The 25,022-nt window shown below is 36.3% G+C and overlaps 1 protein-coding gene across 1 annotated transcript; it reads left to right on the top strand.

Annotated features, from left to right (window-relative positions):
* The first annotated feature begins 1,388 nt into the window (after positions 1–1,388).
* Positions 1,389–24,207, top strand: LOC130220951 (kinectin-like). Its single transcript, XM_056453231.1, has 14 exons — positions 1,389–1,439; positions 1,547–1,615; positions 1,689–1,778; positions 3,866–3,975; positions 6,669–7,167; positions 10,304–12,646; positions 14,180–14,327; positions 15,364–15,469; positions 17,987–18,146; positions 21,041–21,148; positions 21,396–21,482; positions 23,628–23,733; positions 23,831–23,904; positions 23,990–24,207. Exons 1-14 carry the CDS (start codon positions 1,413–1,415, stop codon positions 24,059–24,061), a joined length of 3,999 nt encoding a protein of 1,332 aa, XP_056309206.1. The 5' UTR covers positions 1,389–1,412; the 3' UTR covers positions 24,062–24,207.
* The last annotated feature ends 815 nt before the right edge of the window (positions 24,208–25,022 follow it).

Genomic DNA, 25,022 nt, shown 5'->3' with positions numbered 1-25,022 from the left:
CACACATCCGTGACACACACATTCAGACATGAAACCCATCAAACGTCTAGTCCAAGACGAAAAGTACACCGTCTGTCTGGAAATCGCCACAGGTAAGGTTGATTTATTAGCGTTAGAGTTGGTTTTCATCTGTAATGATTGTGACTCATGCTTGTGTTCATGGTTTCATTTTTTTGTTTGTCTTTCAGGAGACAGATTCCCATCTCCATCTGCTTGCATTCCCATTCACCACTGTAGTCCCAACATGTTCTTAATGACATGTTTCTCAATGTCTTTTATTTTTACATTTTTGGTTCTTTTCTGAAGTTGTCTGTGGTGGATTCAAACTGTTTTGTACAGTAGATGAGATTCAGTTGTGTTTTTGTGTGTCAGTGGTATTATTATAATACTCTATATGCAAGCTGAACTCCAGTTGGCCTGGTTTGCGTAATATCACAGTCAATCCTTCTGTCTGTCGTTCTTCTGTATTTATTTCGAGAATGGTTTTGGACAATTTGTTGAACTCAAAGTTTTACATATAAATGATACATCTTCTGTTTAAGAATGTATATTAAATGTGTACATGTTCGATTCTAGGAGATCTCAGGACTGTGATCAGCAGGAGGGATCATCTCAGGATGTGGAGCTTCCACCTTCAACCTTCACTTGCTCCTCTTCTGCTCAAAACGACCACAAGGAAAATGTCAGTACATCTCAGGTACAGTAAAAACACATTCTGGATTTGGAAAAGGTCTTTAAATTGTGGTAGATTCATTAAATGTCAGCTCTGTTATTGTGATATTTCGACTAATTTCTCATTCCCTTTTTGAAATCTATAATATGATGAAAATACCTCAATTTCTGGTTTAGACATCCCATGTGGTATCTGGTTTAAGGTTAGCATCTTGAGCTAAAGTACAAAATGGTGGAAAATGCCAACTCTGTTACTTTCAACTCACTTCAATAAGTTTAACAATACGTTAAACAACAATTAGTAACAGAATTAAATGATCCCTATGTCATATTCAATTATTTTACATTAATAGAGGATTCAGTTGACTGTAAATAACACATTTGTTGTGCTGTGTATCATTCCAGTTTAAGGAAATTTAATAGAAAATGCTTGAATTATTTCCTCATTCTATTACTCTGGTGTTTTGACTCTAAAGGACTCAAAAGATGTGATTCCTGATCACCCACGGCCCTTCACGTCATGCAGCATCCGCTCCAAATCACTGGAACGCCGACAGCATGATCCCACACCCACTGTAATGCACTCAAAAACATCACAGTAGCTTTAATTTGTGTTTTTAACAGGCTGATAAATGGATAAATATAATTGTAATCAGACAATGTATTCATATAAATCACATTTGAAATTGCTAATGCTCTTTTGCCCTCAGCCCGACCTCCTCAATTTCAAAAAGGGATGGATGTCTAGACTGGGAGAAGATGGACAGGTGGTTTTGAAAATTGAAATGTCTCTGATATGCATATATTTGAATTACATCAGTGTTTTTTTGTTCATTTTTATGAGGTGAATTGATCTGATGTTCTGTGTCTCCAGTGGAGGAAGCACTGGTTTGTTTTAACTGACCAGACTTTGCGATTCTATCGTGACCCTGTAGCAGAGGAGGTACAGTTGTGTGTGATAAGTTCATGGGTTTGCCATTTTTCATTTCAGAAATTACTAATTTTTCACATCTTAGGCAGCTGATTTGGATGGTGAGATCAACTTGTCTACTTGTTACGACGTTACTGATTACCCAGTACAAAGGAATTATGGCTTTCAGATACATGTGAGTGTATATTAGTTTAACTGTTTACACTTAAAAATTGCTCTTTGCTGCTTGTTTAAACTATTTTTGTTGTTGAAGCAGCACAATTCTATATAATATCCAGCTGCAGACCCACAGAAGCACACACAATCCAGCACACACGATCTAGGCAAAGCATATATGGTCACGACGGATGTTAATGTTATTAACGTTCTCTTGGACATAGTCATCAATATATTTATTTACACACACACACTATATATATATATATATATATATATATATATATATATATATATATATATATATATATATATATATATATATATATATATATTGTACACTATAAACAATCATGTATATGTATACATATATGTATATATATGTATTTCACAAATATGGCGATCGAGACGGATGGAGAGCATTGTTTCTGATCGCCATTCAATATAATAGACTGAACCGTTTTCTACCAGTCATCATAGATGATCAGTCACTATTTATCTTACATAGTCAATATAATAGATACTCGATTGCTGGCCTTGCTGAAACATTTTTTAGAGATATATTAACGATCTAGATTAGACATGTTTAGTTTAAATAATAGATTCATTTTAATGAAGGAAATAATAGCAAGTTAATATGTATAGGCTATAATACATCTTTATATGTAATACAAATCTTTTACATTTAATAAATGTAAAACAGTATATTAATATTTTACTCCAGTGATTAAATAGTATTGTTTGCTTAATTTTCTAATAACATTATTATTAATGATTTCCCACATTAAATACTATAGTAATTTATAGTAAATAATATATTGTCTTTATATTGTTATATAGTGTTTTTAAACCATAAAGTACTGGTAATTTGTTGTAATTATAGTTGCAACAAATATAGTAATACAAATAAATTAACTGTTAATAATTAAAAAAATATATTTAAATTATATATATATATAAATAAATAACCAACAATTGCTACAGTTTAGTAAAAGATAATGTAGTTTATCAGTTTATAACTACATTAATTTAAAATTATTAACCTTAGTAATTGATTTTAAAGTGACACGTTATTGTTTGTTTTTTACATTTTAGTACAAAACGATTTTAACTAAGTATGACAACATTAAGATCCTGAATTAGTTTATTACACTTAATCCTTCAATTAGACAGTCTACTATGTTTTCTTTGTGTATGTGGATACATAAATAAAGTCATAAGTGTTTAACCAATTATTTTTATTTACATAATATGAGTTCCAAAACTGCATAGATGTTAAAATGATCGTTACGATATAATAATGAAATAATTAATATACTGAATTATTTATAATAATTATTATTTAATTATATAATTATTTATTATTTAATTATATAATAAATATTATTTATTATAATATAATACTGAAATGGGAAACCCTAAACTGTTCACAGTCTAGTTAATGGCAACCATAGCAGGGGCGGTCTCGATCGCCATATTTGTGAAATACAGTAGGTGGCGAGTCTGGCGATAATGCTCCTAAGCAGTTAGTCTTCGTTAAACAAGGACAACTTAATTGTTTTATGTTCAATCCATTTAAATTTGTAAAAGCAATTAAGTTAATCGATTTGTGGCGGCACGGTGTCTCAGTGGTTAGCACTGTCACCTCACAGCAAGAAGGCCGCTGGTTCGAGTTCCGGCTGGGCCAGTTGGTATTTCTGTGTGGAGTTTGCATGTTCTCCCCGTCTTTACATAGGTTTCCTCAGGGTGCTCAGGTTTCCCCTACAATCCAAAGACATGTGCTATAGGTGAATTGAATAAACTAAATTGACAGTAGCGTATGAGTGGGTGTGTGTGTGTGAATGAGAGTGTATAGGTGTTTTCCAGTACTGGGTTACAGCTGGAAGTGCATCAACTGCATAAAACATATGCTGGAAGAGTTGGTGGTTCATTCCGCTGTGGTGACCTCTGAAATAGAGAGTAAACCAAAGGAAAATGAATGATTGAATAATCGTTTTGTGTTGGGACAAGATGAAAGAGTTGTGTGGAATCCAGCATTTTTTACAGTGTACTTACATTTTTGTATCTGTTTTAACACATTTTTTTTTCATCCCTCTTTTTATACAGACAAGAGATGGTGTCTTCACCCTTTGTGCAATGACTTATGGAATACGACGTAACTGGGTCCAGGCAATAATAAAAAATATCCGGCCCTCCATTACACCTGATGTCACATGGTATTAATATCAAAGCTAGCTTTTATTTTTGAAATTATTTATCCGGTTGTTAGAATTATATCACACATCGACTTTCAACACTAATAGCATGGAAGTTAATTTAAGTTAAAATGATTATCCACACTGTGGAATTTTATTCTTTTTCAAATATTTCCCAAGTGATGTTTAAGGAAACCATTCAATTTTCACAAAAATTGCTAAAATATTTTTTTCTTCTGGAGAAAGTCTCATTTATTTTAGTTTGGCTGAAATAAAAGTTACAATTATTTATATTATTTTTAAGGTCAATATTATTGTCACAGCCAGGCCAGGTTTTCCCCACTCACAGTCACCTGATTCACCATGTTCTCCTACACCGCAATCAGCTAGATCCCCTTCACCTGAATTCTAATCACCAAGCACACCTGCATGTCATCCCTGCTCATGTCATCCCCCACGGTCAGTCTATTCCAGTTACTCTATGAGTCATACTTACTAGGGATGTCCAGATCAGGTTTTTTTTTTGCCTGAACCTGATCCGATACTTCTATAATACATAAAAAAAAAGAATTTAAAAAAGCAAAGAAACAGATCCTTATGTTTTATTTAATTATCCTAATTTTAACATTCAACAACTCTGTTAACAAACAGAGCACTCCTGTGAGGTAGCTTGAACAAGCGAGTAATAATTTACATCAATTCTTCGATTTTGGACTTTAGTGCAACAGTAAATATAAAGATAATTGAATATTAAAAACAAATAGCACCTCAACTTAAAATACCCTGCAGGCAATCGCAAGTTTACTTATCTCACAGTTTGCTATGGCAATGTTGTCGTCATCAACTTTATAATACCTCCAGACCACAGACATACTCGTGCTTTTTGCTTCAAGCTGCTTCTGTGTTCTACTTTGCCAGCATTTAACCAATAGCGTCTCTGCAACAAAGTGGTCATCCCATACACGTTGCTGTTTCTGTTTGAAGTAAAGAAAAAGGTCTAACTCTCTGCCACTGCATAACAATAGATGTGTTAAAAAATAATGAAAATATATACATATACATACTGTATATTCGAGTACGGATCTAGAGGTAACGTCCGATTCCGATTGAGTCGTAAACTGCGTGATCAGACCCGATTTCGGATAACGTGATCGTATCTGGACTAATACCTAATACTTACCTGGTCTGTTCGCTGTGTATCTTAGTACCTTCCTAGTGTGAATCCATCCTGGTTGTGTGTCTTTTGATCCTGTTTGTCTTCACCATTGTCATCAGTCACCAGTTCATTCCTTCACTGCTCTCCTTCTGCAAGATTTACCTGTTGACATTTCATCTATTTACTACATCATTGCCAATAAACTGTTTACTTACTCAGTCCTCGTCTATGTCCTCCTGTGACAATTAGTAGCCACCTTAAGCAATATTTTTTTCAATTGGCTACAGAACAAACCATTGTTAATCATCAATAACATTAATGAATACTAGTATCTTGCAAAATAGCTAGTAATATATTGTCTACTGTCATCATGGCAAGGACAAAATAAATTAGTTGTTAAAAAAATGTGTTGAAAATAATTCTCTAATTTAAACAGCACTTGGGGAATATATAAAAATATATCATTACAATTGGCTGATAATTACTGTAAATGGTATTAGGTAGATTACATGTACGTAGTTTTTAAACATGTTAGCAGGTTGACATTGCCCTCATTCTGCCTTTTTTATTTTCCTCAAATGCTAAACAAGGAAAAATCCTGCTACAAAACCCAGGTTTGAATGCATTTTTTCTTTAACCATAAGTTGGTTTTATTTCAGTGAAGTATATTTATAGTTAAACAAAAATATATGTTTGATTTAAGAGCCCCTATTTTGCATTATAAAAGGTCATGTTTTGGGGGACTCCAACAACAGTCTGATATGCATGCATGGTCAAAAAACACTTTCATTGTCTTATAATATGCATTTATTTTTACCTAATTATCCCAGCGACTCCCATATGATTCGTTCATCGATTCATTTGTTGCCTAACACCTGCTTAGCGCAATGCTAATCTGCGCTGATTGGTCTGATGACTGTCTGTTGTGATTGGTCGACTGCATTCAGCACGAGTCAGAGAGAAACAGCCATTACAGCTTATCAACAATTTTGCGCACTGCAGAGTGCATGTGTGAGCATACCTGCCAACACTCCCATTTTTCCCAGGAGTTTCAGACCTATCTCCCACCACCCTACCGTTTTGTTATTTCTCCCGGAAAACTCCGGTCCTCAGTATTTTGGTACGGTCTGTGAAACCCCCAGGTCGCCTACATTGGTATAAGAACCGATCACAGCGGCTGCCCGAAACACTCTTTATATTACAGTTACCAACACTATAGTACCAGTTCTCAACAGTGTTATTCAGACACCTCACCACCGAACCTAACCCCTGGGTCTGTGTGCGCAACAAATGGCCGGGGCTTAAGTTACATTTCAATGTCACGCCATTACAGCTAAAGACTCGTTATTAAGACGATTCATTTGAAGCACTATGAGTTGACTCTTTTATAGATGAATCAATAGTTGGAAAGGCACACTTTCAGATTTAAGCCTTAGCTGGATATTTTCACTTCACTTAGAGCTGTGTTACTCACTACATGGAAGGTCATTTTTAAAAACCCATAATAGGGGCTCTTTAATAGAAAAATCACAACCTACTTCTCCTTTTCTTCCCTCAGTTATATTCCTCAGAAGGTGCCAGTGACAGGTGCACATGCTCGTACAGGCTCATCCCAATACAACACGATTCCCCAGGAGGAGGAGCAAAGAAGTCGAGTCCGAGAGCGCCGTAGAGAGGGACGCTACAAAACCTTTGATTGGGCTGAATTGGGATATAAACGGCACAAGGAAGAGTTTTTAAATGACCTGTCAGGAAGGCAGTGGAATCATAAAGGTCAATGTTCAGTGCCTCCTGCACCTGCGTCATCTCCTGAAGAGCCAATCATACGTTCTGCCTTGGAGAATGAATATCCGCAGAAAATGAGGCTTTTTCAGGGGCGAAGCTTGAACATTATGGCCACTGATTTATCATCTCACTCATTAAATATGGCCGTTTCTAGTCGCACTTCTCCAGAATCAATCAGCCCAGACAGTTTAGAAGTCGATGCAGGGACAATCCGTCTCCTTTGTGACAAATCTGTTGAACTACTGGAATCAAAGGTCAAAGAAAAAAAGCAGGTAACGTCAGAAGCAAATCAGTAGTCCACAAATTGTATTCTTAGCTTATAACTTACTAGGGGTGTAAAAATTCATTGATATGGATTGATAGATTGGTCAACTAACCACCTATCCACTCACTGGTCACTTTATTAGGAACACCTTATTAATACTGGGTTGGACCCACTTTTGGGTTATCATTGGGACATGGCGTATCATTGACACAATGCTCAATTGGTACTAATGGGCCCAAAGTGTGCCAAGAAAATATCCCCCACACCATTACACCACCACCATCAGCCTGAACTGTTGATAAAGGCAGGATGAATCCACGCTTTTATGTTGTTGACTCCAAATTCTGACCCTACCATGCGAATATCGCAGCAGCAATCGAGACTTATTCAATTCATTTCACCTTTATTTGTATAGCGCTTTTACAATGTAAATTTGTGTCAAAGCAGCTTCACACAAAAGATCATAGTAAATAGGAACAGTGTAGTTCAGTTTGTAGTGTTTAAGTTCAGTTCAGCTCAGTTCAGTGTGGTTTAATCATCACTACTGTGAGTCCAAACACTGAAGAGCAAATCCATCGATGCGCAGCTCTACAGATCCCGAACCATGCAGGCTAGTGGTGACAGCGGCGAGGGGAAAGAAAACTTCACCAGTTGGCGAAATTGAAGAAAAAAACCCTCGAGAGAAACCAGACTCAGTCGGGCACGACCATTTCAATTTCTCCGCTGGCCAAACATCTTGTGCAGAGCTGCAGTCTCAGCGGTGGAGGCTGGAAGCTGGCCTCAACGAAGACTCGTCTGTCCCTAGAGCGTCACAGGCATCAGTCTCATGTTCTCCACTCCTCCATGACCCACCAAAGCAGCTGCTCAGGATACGGCCTGGTCCAGGATATGGAAACCTTGGGATCATCTTGTCGTTGGTCTTGAATCGAATCAGTGACACTGCATAGTCTGAGGGCCTCGGGATGAGTATCCCCAAGTGTAAATGGAGAATAAAGAGAATAATTAGCGTAGCTGCTGTTCATAGTGTATACAAACAAGATACAGAAACCTGTGTGGAGCAAATTCATGTATCATATAGCTAAGTTATGCACTAAGTGTATGCTTTACTAAACAGATAGGTCTTTAATCTTGTTTTGAATTGGGAGAGTGTGTCTGTGCCTCGGACGTTATCAGGAAGGCTATTCCAGAGTTTAGGAGCCATACTGTAAATGAGAAGGCTCGGCCTCCTTTACTCGACTTTGCTATTCTAGGTACTACCAGAAGCCCTGAGTTTTGAGATCTTAAAGAGCGAGTTGGATTGTAGCGAGACAGAAGGTTGGTTAGATAAACAGGAGCTAGATTATTTAAAGCTTTATATGTAAGAAGCAATATTTTAAATTCAATACGAAACTTATCTGGCAGCCAGTGTAAGGAGGATAAAATTGGGGTGGTATGATCATGTTTTCTAGACCTGGTAAGAACTCTGGCAGCTGCATTTTGTACTAGCTGAAGTTTGTTAACTCATCAGACCAGGCAACGTTTTTTTAATCTTCTATTGTCCAGTTTTGGTGAGCCTGTGTGAATTGTAGCCTCAGTTTCGTGTTCTTAGCTGACAGGAGTGGCACCCGGTGTGGTCTTCTGCTGCTATAGCCCATCTGCCTCAAGGTTAGACGTGTTGTGCATTCAGAGATGCTGTATACCTCGGTTGTAATAAGTGGTAATTTGAGTTACTATTGCCTTTCTATCAGGGTGACGCAGTGGCGCAGTAGTAAGTGCTGTTGCCTCACAGCAAGAAGGTCACTGGTTCGAGCCTTGGCTGGGTCAGTTGGCGATTCTGTGTGGAGTCCCAGTGCCCAAAATCCCAGTAGATCAGCAGTTTCTGAAATACTCAGACCAGCCCGTCTGGCACCAACAACCATGCCACGTTCAAAGTCACTTAAATCACCTTTCTTCCCCATTCTAATGCTGAGTTTGAACTGCAGAAGATCGTCTTGACAACATCTACATGCCTAATTGCATTGAGTTTCTGATTAGAAATTTGCATTAACGAGCAGTTGGACAGGTGTACCAAATAAAGTGGCCGGAGCACGAATATTGTATCTATCATTTGCTTAAAATAGTCACTTTTTAAAATATTCATTTTTACTTTGCTCCACATGTTTATGTCTATATACATATTTTTACTAAGGGCGTATTCTGAAATTGTTATTTACTCTTTATGCATGCCTCGTGATGCAACGAGAAAGCAGCAGTTTTAGTCAATTTAACGTGTCATTTACATAAGTGCAATTTTGCTTTAAAACAGAGTTTGCATTTCATAACTCTCTCCATCCACTCTATACAGCATAAAACAAATGATAAATTAACTATTCGTGCACACTTGGCATATCCATATTCATACTTACAGTCTACCAGTTGTGCAATGGTCGAATGCGAGGGTCTTGGCTAATCAGGAAACAAAACAAGGAAGATCAATCAGAGAACAATTAGATTATTAGAAAGTTTATATCTACACTGAAACACCAGCATTTCCAAACTAATACAGCATTTTCAAAATGCTCCAATTTTGCTGGTTGAAGATGCCAGAATAGTGTAGTGTGGATGGCAGGTGTAGCCGTAACCAAACGTATGTTTTAAAATTAAAGTGCACTTGTGTAAATGGTGCCGATAACATGTTTAAATATCATGCATTTTAAATTTGTCATGTGTTACTTAATTAAACTATTATTTTTCTTCTTTTTAAAAATAAAACTGAGGTTAATTTTTAGTGGTGGATGAAACAGGACTTGCAAAATAGTTCTGAGTTCAATTTAATGCTCATATTATATATATTGGTCACATGAAAACTGGACTGACAGTTTCAATTTACTAGAACTTCTATGTCAGGCTGTTTTGACACAATCTACATTTTAATAGTGCTATATAAATAAAGGTGATTTAATAAAAATAAGTGTTTTTTCTTTAAATAAGAAACAATGTTTAAATATAAATATTGAGCTTCCCCTTAATCAAATTAATCAAAAAAGTATTGTACTGCTGGCTAACAATATCGTATTGATACCATACTGTACCGTGACATGACCTCTGATTTACACCACCATTGTTTACACATTGTTTCACATATTCAGATCAAGGTTGTAAACAAAGTCTTGCATTTATTACAGGTTGATCGCTCGACCTCTCCGTTACCAGTCACCTTCTCTTCATTCGCAGCACAGACAGAATGGCAGTGGGATGTGGAGCTCCAGAGCCTGCGCAGAGAGATGAAGGCTGAGCATGAGAGGAATCAGACCCAAGAAAAAGAGTTAAAACTTAGTGAAGCCAGACTTCAAGCTGAGCTTAACGATAGCCAGGGATGTCTTCAGAGGGCAGAATTGAGGATTAAAGAGACAGAAACCTATCTAAAGGAGCGCGATGAGGTCACAGAGAGTCTAAATGTACGACTGGAAGAGGTAACAGCTCGTCTAAAAGCAACGGAAGAGGCGCAAGCTTTAAAGGAGGTCCGTCTGCAAAGACATTTACGCCTCTTGCAAGAAAGCCAAGAACGAGAGAGGAGAAGCTTCAGTGATAGTCTTGACCAATCAGAACAGCGAGCAAAGGAACTAGAGGAACGTCTGCGACAAAAAGAGGCAGAGATTCAGAAAAAAACAACAGGAGAAGCTACTGATGATCTTCTCCGAAAGTGCCAGGAGCTACAAAACCAGCTTGATGAGTCAGACAGTGAGGTTGGTCGCCTACAGGCACGCCTTCAAACTGAGGAGACCCTTTATTACGACCTGGAGCATGATTATGAAAGAGCTTGTGAGGAGATACAGAGTGTGCGAGGTGCTCTGCTGGATTGCGAGAGGATAAATGAGGAGCGCTTACAAACCCAGCTGCTGCTACAACAGCAAGAGCTGGAAAAGAAGGAGCGGGAACTTCAGGAAGTGCTTGTTAAGTTGGCCGTACTAGGTAGCAGTTTAGAGGAGACGGAGCTAAGGCTCAAGCAAGCTCAGATGCATTATTCTGAAGCTAATGATATGTTGATGGAGCCATCCAGACAGAAAGGGAAAAGAGATCTGGATCATCACCCTGCTACACAGGGAGGAGAAACGCACAGAGTGATCTCTGTTATCCAGGCGTTAGAACGCAAATTGTGTGACACTGAAGAGCGACTCCAGGAGCTTAATGTGCATCTTCAACAACAGCAACAGATCAGCAGTGGTCCACATGCACTTAATGATTCTCGGTACTCCCACAGTTCCCTCCAAAATCCAGAACTCTCTATAGATGCTTTGCCAAGTTTTACTGGATCTTTGCATAGACCTCAGGAAACTACTTCAGACAGAATTTCAGACAAGGCTAAGTTCTCGCTTCATGACGATGGAAGTCCAGGGAACAGTCTGGCCATGGCCAGCAGAGTGTTGTCAATGGAGGCACTAGTTGTCCAAAGGATTGCGTCTGCACTTGAGCATCCCAGCTCAAATCTTCTTAGCAGATTGTCTGATGTGCATGTCCAAGTGCTGAGGATGACTCAAGTAGGCAGTAATAATGGGACTGTGCAAGCAAGTTTCTCTCGGTTCTTCGTTAACTCTCTTGAGCAAGATCTGCTAGACAATACACTGAGTGAAAGTACAATCCATAGCCTATGTGTAAGAGCAGAGATGGCCTACCTCCTACATACCCTTCACACTCATTCCTTAAAGGAGCAACAGCCTTGGCCAATGACTGACAGTTTCTCATCTGGAACCAAAATTGCAAACGGTTCCAAGCAACTTGCTGATATTTTCCCGCCAGAACTTGCACATTACAGCGAACTGATGGAGGACGAACTAGCGACTGATCTTCTCCTTGAGGACTCTGAAGGACAGCTCGCTTGCAGAAGGAGTCTGGTGGCAGAGCTCCGTGCTCAGGCACAGTCTCTGCAGAACCTCTCATCACAGCTGCAGTCTGATATTGGAGAGGATGACCTGTTATGTGAACTACCTACAGCCGTACTGAGGGCTGCAATGTATCAGGCCACTTTGGCATATATGGTATGCCGTCTGCGTTTGACCCTGCAGCAGGAGATGAGCACCCTACGCAAACAGAGAGAGCAGGCTGAGTGCGAGTGTCGTGCCATGTGCCGTAGCATGGAGACTCTTTTCCAAGAGCAGACAGAGCGCTATGAAGACAAACTGCGCGAGGAGCGTGTTGTTATTGAAAAGGCAGAGCAGGAACGTGTTTCGGCAGAAAGCAATGCTCAGTTGAGAAAGGAAGAAGCAGAAAAGTTGCAGGTGGAGTTTGAGGAGAAGCTCCAGGAGCTCCAGAAAATCCACGAGGAGGAGATGATTCGCCTCCATGAATACTATATTATGAATTCGTCAAAGACAAAAGCTGCAACTCCCTCAGAACTGGAGACAGGAGAAGAAACTGTAACTGTTCTTCAGGGTCGGATCAGAGAGCTTGAAACTGAGGTCACTTGTTTGAGGGGGGAAGTCAGCAACAAGGATGTCAAGAACTATCAGCTTGACCTGGAAACCATTAAGGTGCGCAAGCATTCATACTATAGCATGAGGAAAAATATGAGTTTATACCATGGCACGAATTACGAATTACCCCCCTGAAGGACATCAAAAGTAGATGTGCGGAGGGGTCTGAAAAATAGTTTGCATTGATCTTGTTGGAATATCTAACCAATTCCATGCGTGTTCATTAAAAAAAGATCAGGAGATTTTTCTTCAATATCAAAAATATTAGTAATTTATTAGAAACAAATGAATATAATTCGATGACAGAGCTCTGAGTTACGTTACCCCAATGCAATACAAGAATTACATTCAGGAGGTTCACAACTAACTTACATTTTCCTGACTCCAGCATATACACACAACTGATATTAACAGGTGGAGTTTTGGTGTAACGTCACTTATCAGTCATTATGCACTCCTTTGGCTTTTGCACCCAAACCTACTTCCTCTTTCGGCAACCCTTCTCTGCAAACCAGAACTTTCACAACGTCTACAAGCATCCAGCTCCTTGTGACATGTCTAGACTTCTTGTTAGAGTCTGGAGCAAGGCCCCTGCACTATATTTATCTTTATTCTGCTATTTTCCTTTTGCCAACAGTTCCTTCTAATAAGTATGCAACACAGTAGGAAAGAAGACGTATGTTTGGTTAATAAATGGTATCATACAAAATAAAAAGATTAATTACTCTGTTGTTAGTCTAAACACAAAAAAAATCCTTTTTCACCACAATCTTTATGAAATAATAATAAGTTAATACAGTGCCTGTAGAAAATCATCATATCCTGTGTAAATCTATACCTTTACTCACATTACACCCTGCTTTCAAAAGACCTTCTAGATAAAGTTGTAGAAAGGCACAGGTTAGGGCAAGGCTACAAAAACATTTCCAAGGTTGAAAAGTTATTTGGAAAGTGATTCGATTTCAGGCTGCATGACAAATAAAGAAATTATTTCAAAGGAGTATAGGCACTGTAAAGATATAAATATGACCCCCCTTTAATGGTTCATTGCCAATACATGATCGCACTCAGCAGGTATGCAGGCAAAACAGGCAGTCTGAAAACAGGCTGGTCTAACTAATCGATAGACACTAAGTGTTCAAGACACTTTTTCTAGTGAATTAAGTGTTTGTATCTACATATAGCCCAAAAGTGAAGTCAAAATGATGTATAGTGTGTATATTAATAGACGCCTGTGACCACACAAGGAAGATACATTAACCAGTAGGTTCAGTCTTTTATGATCGTCCATTAATTGGAGCATAAATGTGACAAAGATTTGAGTTTTAAAGATTTAAAGATTTGTTGTAAAATTTGACATTTTACCACCAAAACAGGTTGTCTTTGATAATCACCTGTTGAAATGGGCCATTACGGGTTACTGTTTATTAGAATCCAGTCATTATCCCTATAAACACTGGAAATATGTTTGATTAAGAAATGAGATGTATTTGAATTAAATTTTGGTTACTGAGGAATGCAAATGTAATAAACAAATTACTATACAAAATACTTGATATGTCTGTCTGTCTGTCTGTCTGTCTCTCTTAGGCCACATATGAGAATGGTTTTAGCATTATGGAGGAGAGTCACCAGCGAGTAATTGAGGAGATGCAGAGGCAGCATCAGAGAGAGGTGGAAAGACTGACAGAGGAGAGAGAGAGAGTGCTGCAGGAGGAGACAAACGCCACTATTGCAGGTACTACTTTAAACATTAGCTCCTATATTTATTTACATAACTGTAATGTGAGACAGACGCTGACAACAAAGGTGCGGATCCAAACCCAGGTTTATTTAGCAAAATAGTCAGGCAAGAAGCGGCCAACGCAGGGGCAAACAGATGTATAGTAGTCAAAATAACAGGCGAGTGGTCTGAAGGCAGGCAGCACACAGGCATAAACAATAAAACAAACAAAACAAAGCAAAGGTCAAACACGGAAGGCAAGGAAACCGTGTTGTAATGTACGGATAAACAAGACTCAGCAATGAGAGTGTCAGAGTGAGCTGTATGTGTGTGCAATCAGTCCATAAGCAGCATCAGCTGTGGGAGTGTAATCAATGAAGACTTGGAGCAGGTGTGTGTGTTGCATGTCTGGAACCTGTTGTCCATATACCAGCAGATTTGTAGTTCTATGTTATCTGTGAGTTTACCAATGATCTGTAAGAATTGGATCACTAGTGATTGTGACAATAACGCTACAGACCATACAAATACTTTTGTTTTTATAACAAAGACTATAATACTGTAATTTATAGCAGCATGTTCTAAACTTTTATAATTAAACGTCTGTCATTTAATATTTCACATTTCATTGCAAACCTTCAAAATGAGAAACAGCCGTGGTCCCCATTGATCACTGTTAGAAAAAGAGCAGCTTGAACATTGTGCTAAATAACACTTTTTGTATTCCTCAAAAACAGAAAAAGTCAAAGGAGTTTTCATAATGGTTACATTATAGAAACCACATGGGTATCTGAACATCCTATTAACCACACATTTGCTTTAAACTTTCAAGCTTAAATATTTCAAAATTACTGAAACATTTTTAAAACTGAAGGGTTAGGCTTGCAACTTTTTTTTAAAATATTGTTTTAACTTGATTGCGAATGTGTGATTTTTCTGTAAGTGTTGGCTTTGATTTTTCTAATACTCTCTTGTATTTGGCTATGGATAAAATATTATCTGTCTTGACAGTTCTATCTAATTATTTACTTTATTTTCTGTTACTGTTCAGCCATAGAGGCCATGAGGAAAGCTCATAAAGAGGAATTGGACAAGACCCAAAAGGCACTTCAAAATGGTTCCAGTGTGGACATCTGCCAGCTTCGTACACAGTACAAGTGCGTCTATCATTTATCTAACAACTGTGACAATATATGCCAGTAAAAACATTCAATAACCCAATTTCCCATCCACGCATTGAGCCCAAATATTTGAATGGGGAGAGGTTATTTGTTTTTCTTTCAACTGTTGAGTGCATGTTAGGGCAGTTTGATTCCAAAAACTTTTAGAATGAATTCCAATCTTTATTCCAATTCCTATTTCTAGAATTGATGGACTTGATTTCAAAAAATGGTGTTGTTGTTCTTCACTTTTTCAATTCTTTATACTTTATACCAATAAGCAAGGTAAGTGGCCGCTTAGGGCACCAGGAAATCTGAGGGCCCCCAAATAAATACCTAGAAGTATAAATGATACTTTACATTATATACAACATTGTTTTCTCTCATATTTTGTAAAGTGAGGGTCTAAAAAATTTTATTTTAACGAAATTATTATTATTTTGATAAAATGTAGAAAATGAGATCGAATTATATAAGAATAAAAATTAAAGTACAAAAGGTGCATTTAAAAACTTTTGGGCCCATGGCTGCAATTGTTTAGAGCCCCAAAATCACTAAATCCGCCCTGCTCGTAAGAAAATTGAAATTCCCATAGTATTTCAACACTGAAATAAGAAAGCACAGTTTGTCTGTCAATGCGATGTGTGAGGATGTTTTGTTATAACAACGGCAATCTATCAGCATTATTCAAAGAAAAAAAGCTGAATTTCGTTTACAATACAAATAATATCATGTCATGCATCTGTTTTCTTTTTATTTATTCAGAGTGAAGCTCAAACTGCTGTGGGCTGTAATTCAACATGCTAAAGCTGTTTATAAGGCACCTAAAACAAAAACTATGAGCATCAATGGGCCCTATCGTACACCCGGCACAATAAGGTGCAAGACCTGTTTGCCCCAACGTGTTGCTATTTTCAGATCAATGCAACCTTAATTTTTCCTTTTTCCGCCACGTTGTTTGCATAGCAAATCCATTTGCGCCACTTTGTGGATTCATGGATGTTTCGGTGTAGAAAAGAGGTGTGTTAAGGCGCATTCTGCAACAGACCAGCTGAAAACAGGTCTAAAGTCCAGTGCAGAGCTTGTTAGTTGTGTGCCTCACTTACACATTGCTTGAAACACACAGGATGTACAACAATACGCAAATATCTATTATTACTTTCTACATAAATATAAAAACCATTACCTTTTTGCCCTTATCTCAGGGGGCTTTTTTAGTTTATTCATGACAATTTGCTTTTGTATAATGTTATTATTAGTAGTCGTATTATTTATTATATGCATATTCATATTTGTTTTATTAAAAACAAGCTTAGATTTGTCCACCTGTCAGGTTTTGGGTTTGGGCACCATATGGGCATAGCATGTGTATTTGGATATAACTCAATAGTTTTGAAACAAATCTTTGTGCTTAACAAACAAAATTAAATACGTAGGCTAATGGATGTCTTCAGTGAGTGCGTACAACACCGTTTCCTTATCCACAATAGAGAGAACGTGAAAGTGAAAGTAAAATCTGATAGGAGGAGGCTCGTTCTTTATCCTCTTGCTGCAGATGCTGTTAACTCACTATTGCTGTTTTTCTCACTAGTGAAGTGTTCAGTTTTTCCTCTTACAAAATAAATGTCCTTCACCATGGCGTGACGCAACTGACTCTAAAAGGGAATGGGAATGAGACGATTGATTGATTTATTCGAGATGATTGATTTATTCTCAAAACACACCCATAAGTCATTAAGAGAATAAGCTCAATCCTGTTAGACCATGCGCCGCGGCGCTGAGCATATTTTTTGTCCGTCCTTAAAACAGCAAAAGTGTATTTGGACACACCCTTAATGCTTTTGCACCCTGCGCTTTAGACTTTGCGCCTAGATTGTTAAAATAGAGCCCCATGTGTGCATTAGAATTGAAGTTAAAAACTTAAACAACATTAAAAGGATTATATTTATTCTCCCTAATGTGGTGAGTTTACAAAAGAAAATATTTAGAAAAATGCTGGTTGATGGTTCCCATTGACTTCCATAGTAGGAAAAAAAATACTATGGGTACCATCAACCAGCGTTCTTCAAAATAACTTATTTTAGGTTCAACAACAGAAAGAAACTCAAATTAGTTTTGATCAAGTGAAGGGTGAGTCAATGATGACAGAGATTTCATTTTTGGTAAACTATCCCTTTAACTTAAACAAATGAAAGGTAGAAGTACATTACATTATCTATTACTTGGAGATTTCAGCATGACATTCTATAACCAGCTGTTCGAAATCCCACAATGGTGTAAGCAAACCTTGGATATGGTTACTTGAATCAATATATTGAGGTGAACCATTCAAAAAAGAACAGAATCCATTATTTAATCATTATACAACTAAAAAAGTCTTTAAAAGTCTTAACTCCCTTTATGGAATCAATTCTGAATTTTTAAAATGACTCTCAATACTCAACAACGGAATTGATTCTTTTTGGAATTGACTCTCAGCCTTAGAGCATGTGCATCTCTTTATATTCTCTGCAGTGAGGATCTCGAAACATTGCACAGGGAGCTGGAAGTCTTGTCAGAGCAATATTCTCAGAAATGCCTGGAAAATACTCATTTGACACGGACGATAGATATGGAAAGGGAGGCACTGAGTTCAACCCAGAGAGAGAACCAGGAGCTTCGCACTCACAAGCAGGTGACCCATAAAACCCATTCACAATATATAATATTCACAATTAATTTGCAAATTCTTTACTTTGCTGATTATATCCCGGGTTGTTAACGTTCTGTTGAATTTTCACTTTGACGCATAACAAACATGAATAAAACTAGTATTGACAATGTAAAATGCAGTAAATGGTTAAACATTTCTTTTTTTTTTTACAGGCCTCTTGTTATAAAAACTGTTGTTGTTTTTTTTTTTTTTTTACATTTTTAAAAAAAACATTTTGAGCCAAATCTCAAAACTGTCCTATGGTGTGACTGTCTCAAGCATAGTTCAATAAATTACAACTCTTATATATTACACAGAAAATCAAAAAATTGTTAAGAAATACTTCAGGCCTAATTTTACACAGACCTAATTTGGCTTTTTTAGTCAATAGGAAATCATTTCTTTCTTCAATAAACCATGTCTTCTGGTGTGACACTATATGCTATTTTTATCAGCAGTTCCACTTAACTTTATTTAGTTGAAGGACCAAATTCATGATCATGTTATTGAAGCCCCCTGTGAAGCCCATGATGTGTAATTGTTAGTTTTTCGGAACCGCTATAATTTAAGTTTTGTTGTCTTTGGTGTGACACCCATTTATTGAAAATATCCAACAAGTCATGGACAAAAAAATGTATATAAATAATTTTATATAAGTCTCCAACATCACTGTAAGAATTGATATGACAAAGATCCATGACAGCAAATGTTTTTATATTACTTTAAGTTATTGTAATAAGTTATAACTTGGCTCACACGGAATCTGTGCGCACAGAAATCTGCAGATTTTTAGTATTTACTTGTGTAAATATGTGTAAATTTATATTTATTCAGTTTTTACATAATTTTAATAATACTATTGTGATATGATAATAATATTAAAATGTTCATTTGATTTATTTTAAAGTTTGCAAAGTAAGATTTTCTGTCTTTTAGTAGATATATTATATAAGAGACTTGCTTTGTTGACCAAATAAGTGGATCTAATTGGATTTGCATTGTAAACATTAAATAAAAGTTAAAAATTAATTATTTTTTAAATTCATATATTAAGTTATTAGTTATGATACTCCTAAAAACATTACGTGTAAATCCGCAGATTTTTTACAAAATTCTCAGCAGAAATAGCAAGAAATGTCCGCAGATTCTGTCTGGCCCTAATTATAACGTATTATTTTTAGTCAGTTTGATTAATGCAAGTTGAGATGACTAGAAAATCCCATTTGATTCAACTTAACAATTTAAAGCAGCAAGACATTTCTTTACAGTGAATGAAGAAAAATCATTCTCATGCTACATTTTTACATTATTAGTTGTTGTTCATAATTTTTGCCATCACATCATAGGATATTTTCACAGTACAGTTCAGTAGTAAAGATGAAAACAACCAGTGAAAGAATTGATAAAGTAAGAGACATTTTCTCAGTGTAACTTCAAACTACATCAGCAAACTTTTTCTTCCTCAAACACAGTGTTTTTGAAAAAGCAACATATTTTACTGCCTACACTGTAAAAATCCAGAAATTAGTAGTTTTCCATATTTTGTGGTTCGTGTTTTTATTTTCCCCATTTATTTATGCTTTTGATTCACATTATGAGACCTTGATCTTTCTTCTGACAACTTATAACCATGAAAAGTTGGAAAAAGTGTCTTTCATTAACATCTTTAATAGTTTAAAGTGATATATTGTCTGGGTTGGTGTTGTATATTACGCCAAGGACGTAGATTTGTGTTTGATATTGGTGGGGACCTAATTTGACACATACCCCCCCAATTGTAAAATTGTAATTAAACTTCACATTTAAAATGTAAAGTTAAAGGAATGTCTGACAAAAAGGTTGTTTAATAAATACTTCCGTTTGCTGAGGGCTTATTTGTGCATAATCACTTACCATCACCGCATCTGAACACCTTAAGCTAAAAGATGACTTTACATGTTCATATTCTTTTCCTTCTCCGAGCGTGCAAACAGAACAGCACATGCTCTATTTGCACTTTTAAAAAAAATCTTTAATAAATAAATAAATAAATAAAATGCGATTAGTAATCAAACCTACATTAAGTCAAGCATGCCTTATGGTGCAAAAGGAAATTTACATGATTTTAATTTGACAAGGAATGAATGCAGACTTCTGGAAAGGGGGAGGCATATGACACAATAACCATTTTATCTCGATTGCTGTTTTTTCATAATCATCATGTAGGCCAAAATCAAAATAAATTCTTTATTAATTGCATATCCATGGTTACTATTATGGTGGAATTGTAGTGATCTTGACTTCAAGTGACTGACACTTTTCTTTGAAATGTAGCTGCTTATGTCCATGTCTTGCACAGTAAGCCTGAATGGAAAATTTCGACAAAGCATTATTTTATTCTGGAGATTCAACTGTTGGTGGGGACATTTTAATAATCTCTGGATATTCAATTCAATTCAATTCACCTTTATTTGTATAGCGCTTATACAATGTAGATTGTGTCAAAGCAGCTACACATAGAAGGTCATAGTAAATTGGAACAGTGTAGATCAGTTTAGAGTGTTTATTGGTGGGGACACGCCCATGCTAATTCTACACCCTTGTATCACGCTACAAAACCTTGTAATAAGCTGCCAGTACCTTTTCTGTTATTTTACAGACTGATTTCTCTCTATAAACATTATATTATTTGAAACTACTAAAATGTCAAAAAAGGTCACTTTGTTAAACTGTACAGTTGAATTTTCAACATCAAAAGTTGACAGAGAAGAGATTAACATCCCATAATGCAATTCACAACTGTAAATAAACAAAATAAAAACACAAAATATGTAAACTGTTAATTAACAGATTGTTTTACAGTGTATTTGTCAACTTCTCATGTGTGTTTTTCTAAGGAATTAAACGAGTGTTTGGCAGCCGAATTATCCCGGATGCATTCACGCATGAATGGGGATCTGAAACAATCCCAGGGTCCTCATGAGAAAGACTCGTATCAGCTGGAGGTACAACTCGACAACCTGCTTACACGGCGAAGTGGCCAAATTTCACACACAAGCTACTAAAATTAGCTGGGGATGCTTGACTGAACGCAGATTAAACTGATCTGCACTCTGACTTGAGTACATTTAATCGGCTTCCTCAGAAGAAGCCTTCATGGGGTTTTATCACCACACAGATGAGATTATGTCAAAGTATGTTTCATCAGAGTCTGAATGCATAAACGCACACATCGTTCTTTGTACGCTGCAGGTAAATCTCAGACTGAAGGAATCGGAGATTAAGTGTCTGAAGCAGGAGATCAACTCTCTGAAACTGGAACTTCAGGCAGGAAATACGGTAACAGTTTAGACAAACCAATTTGTGGTTTGAAGCATTAATTCTAGATGTTGACATAATTTGTAGACAATCCACACATAGAATAAATAAGTAGTATGTTAATAAGATATAAATTAAAGTGTATTTGTGAGTCACAGCATACCTTAATACAGTGTTTCTCGACCATATTCCTGGAGGACCACCACTGCACGTTTTGGATGTTTCCTTTGTCTGTCACACCCAATACAGGTCTTTCAGTCTCTGCTGATGAGCTGTTGATCTGAATCAGGTGTGTTTGGTTGAGGAGACACTGGAAAATGGGCAGAGCTGGTGGTCCTCCAGGAATGTGGTTGAGAAACACTGCCTTAATAGGTCACACTTTACAATATGATTTCATTAGTTAATGCATTTGCTACATGAACTAATAATGAACAATACTTGTAGAGCATTTATTAATCATAATTCAACATTTATTGATCTTATATTAAAATCCAAATTCATGCTTGTTAACTTTAGTTAATTCACCGTGAGTTAGCATGAGTTAATGATGAATAACTATGTTTTCGTTAGCTAACGTTAACTAACATGAACAAATACTGTAATAAATGTATCGTTTGTTGTTTGTTCATTAAATGCATTAACTAACATTAATTAATACAGCCTTATTGTATAGTTTTACCAATTAGTAAACTTTCTTTTCAAAAAATATGATCCATTTTTTTCCAGTGAGTATAGACAACTGAATTGAATTTTAATTGTAATTAATTTTGGTGCGTTTAAACAGAACGGTTTTATGAAACAGATATAATCATTAAAATAAGAGTTTGGTCACTTAGAATATCCTTCATAGGAATAGAAAGACAATACATTTAAATTTTAAATGAGGTATTAAAAAACTACTTATACAAACTACAACATTTCAACTAATACTTTGTTGAATACTTCATACTTCATATTTTTTTCCTAACATTTAAGTTGGGGTGTACTAATTTTTGCACCGTGTTCTTGTACATTTTTTTCTTAGATTAGTTAAAATACACAAAAAAGTCCCAGGCTTATTTCCATTGTGGTCCTCGATATTCTTAAAAAATGAATGAGCGAATCATAAATGGAGTGCAAACATCATCAGCTCAGCTACTCAGCACAAGATCTTCAACAAGTTTTGGCTTTGGTACTGACTAAAACACAAATATCTTATTGTAGGATCCTATAGAAAGTATTATTTTAAAAGCTCATTTATGAAGCACACTATATATTCCTATACAGTGTGTATGTAAATGTAATGTGTATGTAAAAGAAATTCAAATAAGTGAATTTCTGTGCTTACATAACAAGTAGACCGTCACTGCAACTTTACAGTATTTTCACTAGTTTTGACTGCTTTCTCTGTCATTATGTTTCAAATTTTGATAACACTTTACTGTAAAATAACATTCATTTTCAAACTTTTTTATGTCTTTTTTAACCATTAACTAAGACTTTAAGCTCAAACTCTTAATTACTTGCATATTAAAAGTTAGTAGTTGGGATTTAGTATTGGGTAGGATTATGGGTGTAGAATAAGATCATGCCGAATATGTATTTTATAAGTACCCAGCAGGCACACACATGTTAATATTAGATTAGATTTAGGTTGTGATGTCAGATGACCAACATTCATTGTCTAGGCGTCTAAGGACAATATTATTTTGATGTCCAATAACAACGTAAAATAACGTTGATATTTGGTTGATTTTAGGTTGTGTTGGAAAGTGACCAAAATCCAACACCAAGCCAACAAATCAACGTCATATTGATGTCAAATATTGGTATTAATTCATCTGCTATGGCAACCAAAATCCAATGTCTGATAGATGTCATAGTGGTAACGTTCACACAACATCAATCTGTAACATCATTAGATGTTGATATTTGGTTGTTTTTTGTTGCGTTGAAAAGTGACCAATTTACATCGGTCTGGCGTTGGGTTCTCACGTCCACCCAATTTTCATTTCCACTTAAAATGCAATGTCCCCACAATGTTGAGGTACAACATCAATCTGACATCATGTTGATGTCCTGTGCATGCTGGTTACTAATAAACAGCCAATATCTTATGCAGGTAATAAACCACCAGTTAAAAGTGAGAAGTGGGACCTTAAACCAAAACTGTATTTATCTGTTTAGCATTTTAAAGAGCTAGATTTTGAGTTGGGTACTGCAGACGTCAAAACTCCAGGTGACTTCAGTCAAGCGAGGATGGTGCAAGGCCGACAGGAAGCTTTGAAATATGGTAAGCTGATCTACCAGAACAGACTTGAACATGTTATCTTGAAAGCAAAGCAATAAGTGCACAGTTTATTTACTAGTTGTAAATGCACGTGTCGTAGATCTGATGAAATCCAGGAGCAACCCGGACTTCCTAAAGGAGCGATCTGCACTTACACAGTCTGTCAGACCCAAGGTGGAGTCATCTGTGCTGTTACTATGGTACAAAATGCTGAAGTTTCTGGAAATTTAAACAATCTCACTTTTCTTTTTCTTTTCAGGGTCTTAAAGATGGACTCAGTGTTCTGGAAACTATGAAGCTCTTTGAAGTACCTGGCACGCAAAAGATTTGAGTGTAAAAGAGAGAAATGTGATGTCTTAAGTGGGTTAAATTAGTAAATAATTTGCATATCTTTATTACACAGTGCTATCGTTAGACATAATGTGAATGCAGCATTTTAAATGTTGTTTCATTTACTGCTTAAGATGATTTTTTTGATATGAGGATGTCTCTTTAAATATTAATATGGTTGTTTGTATTTACATGTTTATGTCTGATTGAAAATCAGTTTGATTAAACTCTAGATTTGTATTTAACTTCTTGTTTTTGTTACATTTCAGCCAACAAATGCAGGCTGTTGCATTGTATTATTATAATTACATTAAATTATTTTGAATCTTTAAGTCAACAGATGTTCTGTGTTTTAGTACCTGAAGTGTGAACTCATATATAGTCCATCGAAAATTGAAAATTTTGTCATCATTTACTCACCCTTCACTTGTCACACACCTGTTAGAGTTTCTTTTTTCTGTGAAACAAGATGGAACATGATGGAAACCGGTAACCATCGACTTTGTATTTATTTTTCCTTCTTTGAAAGCCAAAACTTACAGTTTTCCAGCATTCTTCAAATTATCTCCTTTTGTGTTCAACAGGAGTGCATGTTTGGAACCACTTGAGGGTGATTTAATAGTAAGTCCATTTTCAATTTTGATACCTATACCTAAAAGAATCTTTTAAGAATGTTATTATCTCTTTTCCATAAGAGTGTTCTGACAACAAAACTTAATTAACGTCATTTTTGGTGAACTGTGCTTTTAAAAACAAGACAATAAAGCGAGATCTTCTTAAGAATTGCACTTACAAAGCTTCTTTTAAAAAATGTAAGAAATTTCTTAATGCAATGGTTCAACCATAACTTAACATTTGCTCATAGTTTACTCACCCTCAATTGATTCAAAACCTTTGAGTTTATTCTGTTGAACAGATAATCAGAAATGGATATTTGAACGCTGAAAACCGGTAACCACTGA

Source organism: Danio aesculapii, chromosome 3 (genome assembly GCF_903798145.1).
Source record: "Danio aesculapii chromosome 3, fDanAes4.1, whole genome shotgun sequence".
NCBI lineage: Eukaryota > Metazoa > Chordata > Actinopteri > Cypriniformes > Danionidae > Danio > Danio aesculapii.
This window is presented reverse-complemented; position numbering and strand designations above follow the sequence as displayed.

What these genes read in the sequence shown, in the direction of transcription:
- LOC130220951 (XM_056453231.1), top strand. Translation starts at nt 1,413, where the DNA reads ATGTCTAGACTGGGAGAAGATGGACAG. An exon ending in ATTATGGCTTTCAGATACAT is followed by an intron (nt 1,779 to 3,865) that starts GTGAGTGTATAT and finishes CTTTTTATACAG; the next exon opens with ACAAGAGATGGTGTCTTCAC. An exon ending in TTGACCTGGAAACCATTAAG is followed by an intron (nt 12,647 to 14,179) that starts GTGCGCAAGCAT and finishes TGTCTCTCTTAG; the next exon opens with GCCACATATGAGAATGGTTT.